Below are 13,821 nucleotides of genomic sequence, written 5' to 3'. Positions count from 1 at the left end.
ACTAAACAAACAGGCTTTTATACTTAGTGCTGCTTTTGATTATTAACTACTAGCTTTCCGCCCGCGGCTACGCTCGCGTGGAATTTTGTCTGTCACAGAAAAACTTTATCGCGGCGTCCCTGTTTCAAAAACCGGAATAAAAACTATCCTATGTCCTTTCCCGGTACTCAAACTATATCTATGCCAAATTTCATCAAAATCGGTTTAGTGGTTTAGGCGTGAAAGCGGGACAGACAGAGTTACTTTCGCATTTAGGTATAATATTAGTATAGATTTCATATGATTTTTCTTAAAAAATAATTATGCAGACACTGGGGTTAGCAATTCTATACTGTAAAATCTTATAAACTTATCAAAAGAAAATTCTGTTGTTTTTAAAAAGATCACCAATGGCTAACAAATTGGAAAAAGTGATCATAGTCCTCTGGTGGATTTTCTGGCCATACATTGAGATTGCAAACCTTATCACAACTAATAAAGTTTAATAATAGTTTTAATAGTTTTTTTACATAACTGCACGCTTTATAAAATCATACTTACATTCACTTTTAGTTCTAATGCGGACTAATCAAATAAAACAAACTTTCAAGTTATTATTTTTATTTGGTAAAGCATAAAAATACACAAATACAGAGGTCACGTACTAACTGCATCAAACTATAAGGCACTTTTAATACAATATGTCTCAAACTGTGAGATACGGGGTATAGGGTATTTACATAATTAAATGTAACTTGTTTGAACTGATTATCAATTAGGTGATTTCATTCTTAAGAAATAAGTAGGTCGAAAAGAACTTTTATTTACTATTTCTACAGATAAGTGCACCTATTTAATTCATAATATGTATTTTTCACTTGTACTATAATTTACTATTGGTACTTTATCAAGTAACCATAAATAATATTTTTTTGTTATTAAAATTTGTAAAAGTAAAGTCTTTTCCCGGAATGTTAATTTGTATTCCAAAGTTTAAGGCACTTCGGGACAATACTGATTGTTAAATTGTACATATTACAAAAAATAGCAGCTCTCCAGTCTTACATAATGACAAGGAATGCTTGGAATAAATACTATATTTCTCCTACAAAAACCTTAAATATAACCTGAATACCTCTCAAAATAATCACAGTTTACAAAATTAAACAAAGCATTTCATTTAAATTACATCTATCACTAAAACAGTTTAACTACACTGTATGTATGTACTAGTTTAATGTGCATTTTAAATGATTTCATTAGGACTTTTTTCACATAAATGTAGGCACGTGTGAATTTAATTTATTCTACTTATTACATATTATATTTTTTTGCTTTTGTAAATATATTATTTTTATATAGCTACCTCTGTCTACTATACGTGTTTTTTACGGTGGAACATTCTCGAATAAAATATATTGCACTAACATAATGTAGGAACCCGCGAAGGCACGTAACAAAGCACTTTGTATCTTATTTGTATGGAATTTTGAGACGAAATTCGTCGACAGCGCACGTATACGTTTGTTTCGATGGCGCGTATTCTGCAAGTTGTTGCTTGGAATGTTTGGGTATCTGTAAACAATAAATTAATAAAGTATAATTATTGTGGACGTAATAAATGGTTGTTTATATTATTTACTCGTTTGTAAATTATCATCTGCATTGAAGGGATTCAGAGAAGTACATAGATGCTTAGCATTGAACTCGTTTAATTTTATTTATTTTCTAAAAAAAAATACTTTTAATCCGTCAATTATCAAGAAATATTTGACACGTACCTATATTTCATTTGTCAATCAAACAAGTAATGACAAAATTATGGTGCGTTAAAGTTCCGCGTGACGTAACAAAGTGCGTTTTATCTCTTTCAGTTTTCATTAGTTTGAAGTAGTGAAGAATACGTTTCGAGTATTTTTTGATAGGTTAACTGACAGGCTAATTAAAACTCTTCTTTCCGAGCGGCGCAGGACCGTCTTTGTGGAAATCCTTGGGGGAGGCCTTTGTCCAGCAGCGGAAGTCTTTCGGCTGAAACGAACGAACTATTTATTGCTGCTTCTTCTCAGCACTGGCCCATTTATTGTCCCAAAGCAGTGGTAGGGTTAATACTGGGACGTGTAAAAGTGTTTTTTAAAGCCTATTTGCAAAAATAAGAGTTTTATGAGTTTTTACCCGACTGCGCCAGAAGGAGGGTTATGTTTTCGAGTGTATGAATGTATGTATGTATATTTCTTTGGCATGACCCAGCCTAAACGGCTTGACCGATTTTAGCGTGAGAGGTGTCATTAGATTCGTCTTAGAGTGAGGCGATTATCACACTGCGCCGCGCTCCGCCGCGGTCCACGTGATTTCATATAAAAAATCCCTCGCGCAGACGCGTTGTCAGTGTGTTGTGCCGCGCGTGTTTTCTATACAAACTGAGGTACTTCCATACAATGATTAAATCTGTCGTCCCGCGTACCGCGGCGGAGCGCGGTGCAGTGTGATAATCGCCTGACACTGGCTATATTAAAATTGAAAAAAAAAAAAAAAATGGCGGATTTTAGGCGCCATAATGTCTTCAAAAAAAAATTTTTTTTTCTAAAACCTATCGAGTGGGGTATTAAAATAATTTAGTTTTCTGGTTTATTTACCTAGCGCGCGCGCAGGTCGGGCGGCACGTATGGCGCGCCGGCGTGGCGGGCCCACTCGCGCTCGAACTCGTGCTCGAGGATCTCGGCGCCGCGCTTGCGCGTCAGACCCGTCTCCTCCAGGCTCAGCTCGCACATCTGCATGTCGTCCACGCCTGCAATTAACGACCTTGTTTAGTTGGAATAAGAGTTATTTTGCAAAAACGAATTGGCTGTCGATTGTCAAACATCTGCATGTCGTCCACGCCTGAAATTAACGCGGTTATTTAGTGGTGATAAGGGTTATTTTGCAAAAACGACGATTGTCAAACATCGCATGTCGTCCACGCCTGCAATATGCGGTTGCTTATGACGATGGGGTAAGGGCTATTTTGCAAAAACAAAATACGTAAGTTAAACATCTGCATGTCGTCCACGCCTACAATAATCGCGGTTATTTAGTTGGGATAAGGTTTAATTTTTAGAAACAAAATACGTAATTGTTAAACATTTGCATGTCGTCCACGCCTGAAATTAACGCGGTTATTTAGTGGTGATAAGGGTTATTTTGCAAAAACGACGATTGTCAAACATCTGCATGTCGTCCACGCCTGCAATATGCGGTTGCTTATGACGATGGGGTAAGGGTTATTTCACAAAAACGAAATACGTAAGTTAAACATCTGCATGTCGTCCACGCCTACAATAATCGCGGTTATTTAGTTGGGATAAGAGTTATTTTGCAAAAACGAATTGGCTGTCGATTGTCAAACATCTGCATGTCGTCCACGCCTGCAATAAACGCGGCTATTTACTTGGGATAAGGGTTATTTTGCAAAAACGAAATACGTAGTTGTTAAACATCTGGATGTCGTCCACGCCTGCAATAATCGCGGTTATTTAGTTGGGTTAAGGTTTAATTTGTAGAAACGAAATACGTAATTGTTAAACATCTGCATGTCGTCCACGCCTGCAATAAACAACCTTATTTAGTTAGGATAAGGTTTAATTTGTAGAAACGAAATACGTAATTGTTAAACATCTGCATGTCGTCCACGCTTGCAATAAACAACCTTATTTAGTTGGGATAAGGGTCATTTTGCAAAAACGAAATACGTAAGTTTAACATCTGCATGTCGTCCACGCCTGTAACAATCGCGGTTATTTAGTTGGAATAAGGGTTATTTTGCAAAAAACGAAATACGTAATTGTTAAACATCTGCATGTCGTCCACACCTGCAATAAACAACCTTGTTTAGTGGTGATAAAGGTTATTTTTGCAAAAACGAAATACGTAATTGTTAAACATCTGCATGTCGTCCACGCCTGCAATAAACGACCTTATTTAGTGGTGATAAGGGTTATTTTGCAAAAACAAAATACGTGGTTGTTAAACATCTGGATGTCGTCCACGCCTGCAATTAACGCGGTTATTTAGTTGGAATAAGGGTTATTTTGCAAAAACGAAATACGTAATTGTTTAACATTTGCATGTCGTCCACACCTGCAATAAACGACCTTATTTAGTTAGGATAAGGTTTAATTTGTAGAAACGAAATACACGTCGTATTAAGCCCGGTTGCGTATACATGGTGTTAGGTAAATGGGTATATGAGCCGAAACTAGCCCATGTTAACATGGTCATATAAATGGTATGGTGAAGTCAGAAAATTGATATCATCATTTTATTTTTTATAATTTTCATACAAAATTAATTTTATGAAATCCGATTTGTATGAAAAATAAAATAATTAAAATGAAGATATCAATTTTCTGACTTCACTATACCATTTATATGACCATGTTAACATGGGCTAGTGTCGGCTCATATACCCATTTACCTAACACCCTGTATAGAAATGCTACTTTAGTACGTCTCCATCAGCAGAGATAAACACGCGTAAATGCTGCTCCACCAATATGTTTGAGGCTGACGTACTGCAGTAGGATTTCTAGCACTTGAATCACAGAATTGTTCTAGAAAAGATAATTAGATACGTCTCTCTATGCAGAAAACGGGCGTCAGGTCCTCGAGTTACAAACCCCGCCCACTGCCCACTTGTGACGTCAACAGTACTAGCGTCTTATCCGGGTGTAGTTCCATCTGGCGCGCCACGTACTGGCCGTCGAATGATGAAAAGCCTAGTTTTCGGATTCCTCTATTCACTATTGAAGAACTTTTCTGATGATGCAACGAGCGTCAGTTCCACGAGCTATGTCCCCGCCCACGTGTGACGTCACTCACCGGCCTGCAGCAGGACGGGCGTCTTGTCCGGGTGTAGCTCCATCTGCCGCGCCACGTACTGCCCGTCGAAGTGCGCGTACCACCAGCCGCGCCGGTCGGCCGCGTCGCTGTGACGTCACTCACCGGCCTGCAGCAGGACGGGCGTCTTGTCCGGGTGTAGCTCCATCTGCCGCGCCACGTACTGCCCGTCGAAGTGCGCGTACCACCAGCCGCGCCGGTCGGCCGCGTCGCTGTGACGTCACTCACCGGCCTGCAGCAGGACGGGCGTCTTGTCCGGGTGTAGCTCCATCTGCCGCGCCACGTACTGCCCGTCGAAGTGCGCGTACCACCAGCCGCGCCGGTCGGCCGCGTCGCTGGTGGTTCGCACGAAGGGAATGCGGAAGTAGCGGTGCCGCGCGCCTAGGATCTCGCCCTTTTGCAGCATTCGGGGCGTTTTGGCTGAAAAATTAATTATACATCTACATACAAAAAAAAAATAGGTTTAGTTTAGGTTAATTAAGTAGTTAACTTTAAATATTATTATGTAATATTTTATTTTGGCAAATAAACTTTGGAAAATTATACATCTTTACGTCATCAGGTCGTTTGATCTCCACTGCAGGACGACGCAACTTTACCAGAATCAAAGGTATACAGGATTTAGCCTACACATTCCACACTAACCAGGGGGCCTAGTGTGAGTTTACGTCAAACGCATTTTGATGTCGACCGCGTAAAAAAGTGACATTAAATGTATGACGGATTGTACAGCGCCCCTAGCGGAAACGTTCAAGAACTAAAATTTTCATATATTTTTTTAACGCGCTCACTAGTGAGGACGTTCAGATGTAAACTCACACTCAGCCCACAGACGGGTTGTGGAGGCTGTAAGTTGTTAATGACAACCATGGATGGAGGGAGTGAGGGAACTTAGAAGGCTATTTCAGCCCCACTTTTCCGGTAAACGTCGTAAGAGGCGACTAAGGAAGAAATATGAGTACATTAAACCTCCTTAATCCGTCTGGTAATCGTGTCAAGTCAAGTCAAAATTTCTTTATTTGTTTAGACTAATAAATAGTTCTTACAAATCGTCATTTTGCTCTTAAGGAGCATCTACATGTCTCATAATCTTTTTACCCTACCAGCGCTTCGAGACCAACATTTGGCAAGTGCTGAGAAGAAGCGCCGCAACAAACTCAGTCACCACTGTCTGCCGGACAATGAAAGTGTCTTATAATGTGTAGGCTAAGTAATTAATTTGCTCCCGGTAAATTGAAGAGAGTGAAGACTAAATGTAGAGTGATTTTCATTCAGGTATTATAGTAGAAGCTTCAAATGATCCGATGACATGTAATTCTCATGAAATGGCTTAGACTTTTATCTGGTGTTGGCAAAATTAATACCGGCATATTTTAAACTTTAGTGCGATAACATAAGGTTCAAAACTAGTGTCATCTTACCGGCATCCATGATGGACTGCGGCGCGCGCTCCTGCTCGGCCATGGTGGTCTTGCGCGCGTTCTTCGCCTTCCACGCGTGGTACACCTTCAGGCGGCGGTGGAACTCGTGCCGGCACGCCTGGAGGAAATATGGAACATAGTTTTATAGTGACCCGATTATTATAATACAACAAACAGGATTCCGGTACGCGGCTTCCATTCCAGAACCTTGCTGCCTGACGACTGTCAGTTCTGCGTACTATATGTGCCCTGCCCATTGCCACTTCAGCTTGCTAATCCGTCATCGTAAAGGTAGCAGGAAGGCGCTGGACGCAGGCCGCTACCAACCGGGTAATATGGAAAGCATTGGGGGAGGCCTATGTTCAGCAGTGGACGTCCTATAGCTGAGATGATGATGATGATGAAACAGGATTCAAAATTAAGGAGGGGGTACACTACGTTCCCCAAAATAAACCAAAGAGAGTCAATCAAACAGCTGTAAAACAAATCCTTAGGTCTGTAATGAACAGCAAGTGGATGATATCTACGTCACTTTATCTGTGTGTGTGCCTTATTTCAATGAGACAACATGACAACTAAAATATTCGGTACCAAAATATATGCAAGGGATTGCGCCGCCAAGGTGTCCCGCTGAAATAAACACACCGATCTGAGCACTGTGGACCTTGGTTTTTTTTTTTTTTTTTTTTTTTTTTATGTGATAGGAGGCAAACGAGCAGACGGATCACCTGATGGTAAGTGATTACCGTCGCCCATAGACACCCGCAGACCCAGGGGCGTTACAGGTGCGTTGCCGGCCTTTAAGGTAAAGATACGCTCTCCTCTTGAAAGCTTGCAGGTCGTATCCGTCCGGAAACACCGCAGACGACAGTCCATTCCACAGTTTGGTTGTACGGGGCAGGAAGTTTCTAGAGAAACGTACTGTTGTGGACTGCCAACCATCTAAGTGATGGGGGTGGAAGTGCTGTCGGGTAGATCGGTGGCGAAAAGTGGCGGCAGGAATAAGTCCGGATAATTCTTCGGAGCACTCCCCGTGATACATGCGATAGAAGATGCACAGTGAGGATACATCTCTACGCAGCGCCAAGGGGTCAAGCCGATCCGAAATGTCCTGGCAGTCAACGATTCGAGCTGCTCTCCGTTCAATGCGGTCCAGAGGGAGAAGCTGGTACTGGGGCGCACCTGCCCAAAGATGAGAACAGTATTCCATATGAGGCCGAACTTGCGCCTTGTAAAGTTGCAGACGATGGGCTGGAGTGAAATACCGTCTCGATCTATTGAGCACACCAAGCTTCTTCGAGGCTAATTTAGCCTTACCCTCTAAATGACCACGGAACTGGACTTCGCTCGATATGTCGACACCAAGGATTCCGATATTGGCTGAGGCAGTTAGGGGAGTGCTCTCGAAACAGCGGGATACGACAAACGGCAACTTTTTGGCGGTGAACGCGCAAACTTGTGTCTTTGTAGGGTTAAATTGGACCAAATTGCGTCGACCCCAGTCTGAGACCTCCTTCAAGGAGGTTTCAATTTCGGACACAAGTTTGTTACGGCTCTCAATGACGTTCTCCCGAGAGATATTTGCGCGGCCGGTATAAGCGGCATCAACCGTGCTGTCGTCCGCATAGCAATGAATGCCGCTAATTTGCAGCATATCATTGATATGCAGAAGGAAGAGCGTAGGCGATAGCACACAGCCTTGGGGGACACCAGCATTCACAGACATAGAGTCTGAGCATTTGCTGTCGACAACGACCTTAATGCTTCTGTCTGCTAAAAAGCTGGCGACCCATCCGCATAATTTCTCGGGAAGCCCATAGGAAGGGAGCTTCGAAAGAAGCGCTTTGTGCCAAACCCGATCGAAGGCCTTCGCCATGTCCAAACTGACCGCCAATGCTTCCCCCTTAGTCTCGATCGCCTGTGCCCAACAATGTGTCAAGTAGACCAGAAGATCACCAGCCGAGCGACCTCCACGGAAACCGTACTGTCGGTCACTTAGCAACTGGTGGGCCTCTAGGTACCGAAGGAGCTGGCTGTTGATAATGGATTCCATTATCTTCGAGAACAAGGAGGTGATTGCTATCGGCCTATAGTTGGACGGATTTGAGCGGTCACCTTTTTTAGGGATCGGGTGCACCAAAGCTGTCCTCCATGAGGTCGGGACTATGCCAGAGAGGTAGGAGAGCCGAAAAAGGCGCGTTAAAACCGGTGCTAACTCTGGAGCGCACGTCCTCAGCACGATAGGAGGGATTCCATCGGGCCCACTCGACTTATGGATATCCAGGGAAAATAGAGCCAGGCGTACTGAGCTTTGGTGGAACCGGATATCCGGCATACAGCTCTCACACCTTGGTATAATCGGTGGCTCATGTCCCCCGTCATCCAGTGTCGAGTTGGACGCAAAGAGTTTGCCCAGAAGATCGGCTTTCTCCTTTGCATCGTGGGCCAACGAACCGTTTCCCATGTGCAGGGGTGGAAATGATGGCGTGCAGAAATTTCCTTGGATAGCTTTGGCAAGAGACCAGAACGCACGAGTTCCAGAAGGAAGACGCTCTAGCTTCCCACCAATTCTGCCAATGTGCTCCGACTTCGCCCTTGCAATGACTCTTTTGAAAGACCTAGAGGCAAAGTTAAACTCCTTTTTTATTGCGCTGGTGTTTTCATCCCGTAGCCTCGCTGCATTTGCCCAGGCTTGGTAGGATTCCTGCTTCCGGCGTAAAACCTTTTTGCAGGATTGACTAAACCAAGGCTGAGATTTGCCACCAATGGGAACAACAGAAGACGGTATGAAGAGTTCCATACCCTGCAGCACCACATCAGCAACAAGATCAGCAACGACGCTGGGATCATCCTGCGTGAAGCAAACCTGCCTCCAGGGGTAAGATGCGAAGAAGGACCGCATCTCATCCCAGTCTGCTGACCTGTAGTGCCACACGCGGCGACTGCATGCAACTCGTGGTCGCGGCGAGCACGTGAGTGGCACCGTACTCCGGATAAGGCAATGGTCCGAGGAGCCCAGAGGGGCGCCAACGGATAGCTGATAGCCATCCGGATGGGAAGTCAGCAGAAGGTCCAACAGTGAAGGTTCTTGGCTCTCTACATCTGGGATTCGCGTGGGCGTAGTAACCAGTTGTGTCAAGCCATATGCGAAGGCGAAGTCGTGAACAGATCTCCCTGCATGATCGGTTTTGCTCGATCCGAGCCATTCGGTGTGATGGGCGTTGAAATCGCCAAGTATCACGATCTCTGCAGAGGGGATCTGCTGCTGCACTGATTCTGCAGCCATTTGGACGTGCTCAATGAGTCGGTCAGTTTCGGCATCACCGCTATGGGACCTATAGAGGCAGGCGTAGACGCGGGGGTGGTCATCGCTGTCTACGCGGAGCCATAGGATGGAGAGGTCCCTGCTTTCGAGGTGGCTGAGGCGTCGAGAACTGATATTGCCCCCTACGTACACGCACACCCCGGCCCTAGGCACAAAGGCATGTTCCAGTTTATACCCAGGGTAGGAGAGATAAGATGTGTCCGCAGGAGACGATATCTGAGTCTCGGTTAAGAAAAGCAAGGCCGGCTTTGCTGTCTCAAGGTGGTGGTGAACAGCATTGAGGTTAGAGTGTAAGCCCCTGATATTGCAAAAGTCCACGGTCAGCGTGGCAGGGGGTGCCATGGTAAATTTGCTCTTGCCCCAGGTGTTGAGCGCGGTTTTGCCCTCCCCAGAGTACGAGGGGCGGCCTGGGCATCCACGCTCAGGTGTGTTGTGTCCTGAGCATGGATGTCCAGTGAGGGATTCTCCAACGCTAACGCAGCTGGTACCCTCCTGGGGTAAAATAGTTTTTAACTGCGCTATCATTGGGAGGTGGGGAGGGGGGGGGGGGGGGTTGGGCCTCCGGTACCCTCACTCACTCGGCGAAACACAACACAAGTGCTGCTTCACGCCGGTTTTCTGTGAGGCCGTGGTATCACTCCGGTCGAGCCGGCCCATTCGTGCCGAAGCATGGCTCTCCCACGGAAAAAGTAGTTGTAATAAGAGCACTTTTGCGTCAAATATTGTTACGTATATGTTTTTGTTGGATTATAGCATCTATAACAACAGCATACGATTGATTATATTATACTACTGACCTCCAGTAGCTCGATGTCGCACGAAGTATTGATGGTGTCGCGCAGTTCTGAGTACTTCCACTTGGACAGATCGTACTTCTGCTTGCCCTGCATGGCTTGCTGCATGCGTACGCGTTCCGATCTACGCACATTTTGTGAAAACTTGTAGTTTTGGTTATAATTTTGTGTACAACTTTAGGTGGAATTGTGTAAAGCAATCGTTATCATTTGACAGTTCATAACGTACGATTATTCTGTCAAACGCTGTGTTTATCTGACTATCGTACGTTATGAACTGTCAAATGATTACGATTGCTTTACACAATTCCACCTCTGATCGCGCTAACTGCGCACCTTGTTGGAATTCTCACCCGCACACCTCTACGCGTTCGTCCCGTCCGTACCAGAGCGAAGGCGTGACGTCACGGGTGTGAGGTGTGCAGTTAACTCGATCGGGTTATAATTATGTTTTAATTTCCAACTTTAGTTTTGGCAAAAGAACCGTCTCGATAAATTGTTTGAAAATCATGCTATTAAAATACTCAATGTAAGTAAGTATTTGATATTTGTTTTGTTGTCGATTGACATTATTTAATATTGTATTGCGTGATAGAGCATTGATAAGCTGATAAATCAAGCTATTATTGCATTATCGCGTGCCAATGTGTATGCATTGAAACATAGATTTCTTGTTACTAAAACGAAATCAATTGAAATTGATTAATTAACAACCCAAATAATTAAGCACGAAAACAAATATTAGCACATTTTTAATAAGTTATAAGGACAAGTAAGTAATATTTTAACACCACACGCATTAACTAATAAATACTTTAGTGATTAACTAAACTACGAAACTATTACCTGTTTAATTTTCTACACTAATACTGTCCATTATTTACATGCATCAAACGTGGCTCTGGATTATATTAATGCAATAGCTAAACTTATACAAGGTCTCACTCCTCTATTGGGCGCTGAAAAGAAATATTGACCAAGGCCGTTTTTGATGCTGTGTGCTTAGTGCGAGTTTGAATTGAACGTCATCGCTAACGAGTGCGTCAAAAAATCTATGAAAAAATATTACAGTACCTGATCTGGTTACTGTTACATTCAGAATAATTAACTTTTTTTAAAAAATATAACCGACTTCAAATGCGTGAACACAAAAAAAAAACTAAAAATTAAAAAATTTTGATAATACCTATTCAACAAAAAAATAATCGTTCAAATTGGTTCATAATCGGCGGAGATATTGCGTATAAAAAAGTTCATCCCCAATTTTACACCCTTGGGGGTGAAATATTTTCTTCAAATTCGCATGAAACCACCCTTTTGATAATACCTATTCAACAAAAAAACATCGTTCAAATTGGTTTATAATCGGCGGAGATATTGCGTATAAAAAAGTTCATCCCCAATTTTCCACCCTTGGGGGTTGTTTTTTTTATTATTAAATTTAAATGGGACCACCCTTGAGGTATTACCTATACGCCGAAAAAAGATTTGTTCAAATCGGTTCATAATTGACGGAGTTATCGCGTAACAAACATAGAAAAAAAAAAAACATACGGGTCGAATTGAGAACCTCCTCCTTTTTTTGAAGTCGGTTGATAAAAACGGATTACAATTTATACAGTAAGTATGTACTAACAGCATCACTGGACTCCACACTAGGATTCCCTGTGTCGTCTATGAAGATTTTAGTTCTTGAAAGTATCCGCTAGGGACGCTGTACCATCCGTCATACGTTTTATGTCATTTTTTATGCAGTCGCTAGCGAAAACATTTGTTGTAAACTCGCACTAAGGCCCCCTGAAGACTAACCGTAGTTCTACACGAATAAAAGACCCTGTGAAAGTTTAACCATTGCATGTTTATCCCTTTATATTACTTGCAGTATTGCAGTCTCATGCCTTTGCTACTGTTAATACACAACTAAAAACTAAACACAAATCCGTGCATACAGTAGAAGAGGGAAGCTGGGAAGTTAGCACAGTTAGTAGGTGTCAGTAAGGGTCCCCTTTCAATGCGACAATATGTCTTGAAATTTTATGTAACTAATCAGGACAATTGTAAATCTCTATTTGTCTCCCTCACTCCTATTAGCAGTATAAAAGGAAAAAGTACAGTGACGGAAAAAGTCGATTAACGGTCTTTTTTGTTGCTGGATCTCAAACGAATTATTTACCAGAGCCCTAATTCGTAAAGCCTTTTCTATCTAATAAATATTTTTACGAATTAGAGGCCTGTTGGTTGATTTCAAATGCAGAACTAGAAAGCAAATATGCAAAACTAGCTTCTATAGTTTAATACATTTAGATTAAACTTTGTAGCTACTCGGAAAGCATAGACGCTAAAGCCCAGTCCGTGAGCACGTAGAATTTTGTCCAATGACCCCAAGCTACCCATCCTTATCGCTCGCACGTAATTATATTGCTGTCGCGACTGTGCGACGGGCGCCCGCAGTGAGTGTGCGAGCGCGATAGCAACATAATTACGCGCGAGCGATAAGGATGAGTAGCTTGGGGTCATTGGACAAAATTCTACGTGCTCGCGGACCAGGCTTTAGTAATCCCCACCAAATCTTAGGGTCTAAAAGATAGTGTATCACCGAGTAAACCATAATTGAGCATTGAAAGGGGGCGTTAAGAAGGCGGCGTGCAGAGTAACGTGATCGTGTGGGTACCTGTTCAACTTATTCTCCCCGTTCACTGAGTCCATTGTGGGGAAACTGTGCAAACATACCACAATATTACTCGACGCTTCACAGCTTCGGAGCTTAATTCAACCGGACCGAGCGTAGAGGCTTGTTATGAATAGAAATAGTCATTAAACTACAAGGGGGCGTGGCTTAATAAGCCAAAGTATTATCTACAGACAACGGCACGCCAAAGAAAAACCTGGCATCTTAAACAGTACAACTCTTAAATAGTACAAGGGTCGATATTCTGCCAGAACATGAACAAGTTTCAACAATTATTTCAGAGCTGTGAAGCTAGAAATAATTTAAGGTTTATTATTTCTATTCATAACAAAAATAATCCCTGATTAATAAGAGGATCTTTTCCATATTTTTTTTTAATTTGCAAAAATATGGCAAGGAGATTATTTAATGTATTTAAGACCCTTTTATTAACAAAAGGATTAATCAAATCAGCCTTTTTGACGAAACTGAAAACGATAATAAATATGGCTCGTTCATAAGCTATTTACAAGAAGAAATATCGCGGTCCCGGTGTGCTAAAACGTTAAATATTACAGTGTTTTATTTTATATTATTAAATTTTATCGAATTATAAAAATGTACGGTTTGTAGCTCAAAAACTTTAGGAATTTGACGACACCTCTATGAGTCTCTTCACAGTCGTATAAAAACGCACGATTTAATTTTTCAAATGTGAAAGAATAAATTATGTCCAATACTTTTATCTAGAAAAGTGCAATA

General features: G+C 42.4%; 1 protein-coding gene across 1 annotated transcript in view; it reads right to left on the bottom strand.

Moving 5' to 3' along the window:
• Positions 1-583: 583 nt before the first annotated feature.
• Positions 584-13,821, bottom strand: part of LOC135074014 (myosin heavy chain 95F) — a 94,986-nt gene continuing 81,748 nt past the window's right edge. The window contains exons 21-25 of the mRNA XM_063968319.1: positions 10,395-10,515; positions 6,273-6,390; positions 5,080-5,271; positions 2,613-2,764; positions 584-1,554 (exon numbers count right to left, since the gene is read on the bottom strand). Of these exons, the coding sequence (XP_063824389.1) occupies positions 2,613-2,764; positions 5,080-5,271; positions 6,273-6,390; positions 10,395-10,515 (583 nt within the window). The 3' untranslated portion in view covers positions 584-1,554. The remainder of the gene's footprint in view (positions 1,555-2,612; positions 2,765-5,079; positions 5,272-6,272; positions 6,391-10,394; positions 10,516-13,821) is intronic.

The sequence above is a fragment of the Ostrinia nubilalis genome, chromosome 8, assembly GCF_963855985.1.
Source record: "Ostrinia nubilalis chromosome 8, ilOstNubi1.1, whole genome shotgun sequence".
Taxonomy (NCBI): domain Eukaryota; kingdom Metazoa; phylum Arthropoda; class Insecta; order Lepidoptera; family Crambidae; genus Ostrinia; species Ostrinia nubilalis.
The sequence above is the reverse complement of the archived record's forward strand: the minus strand, read 5'-3'. Positions and strand labels throughout refer to the sequence as shown.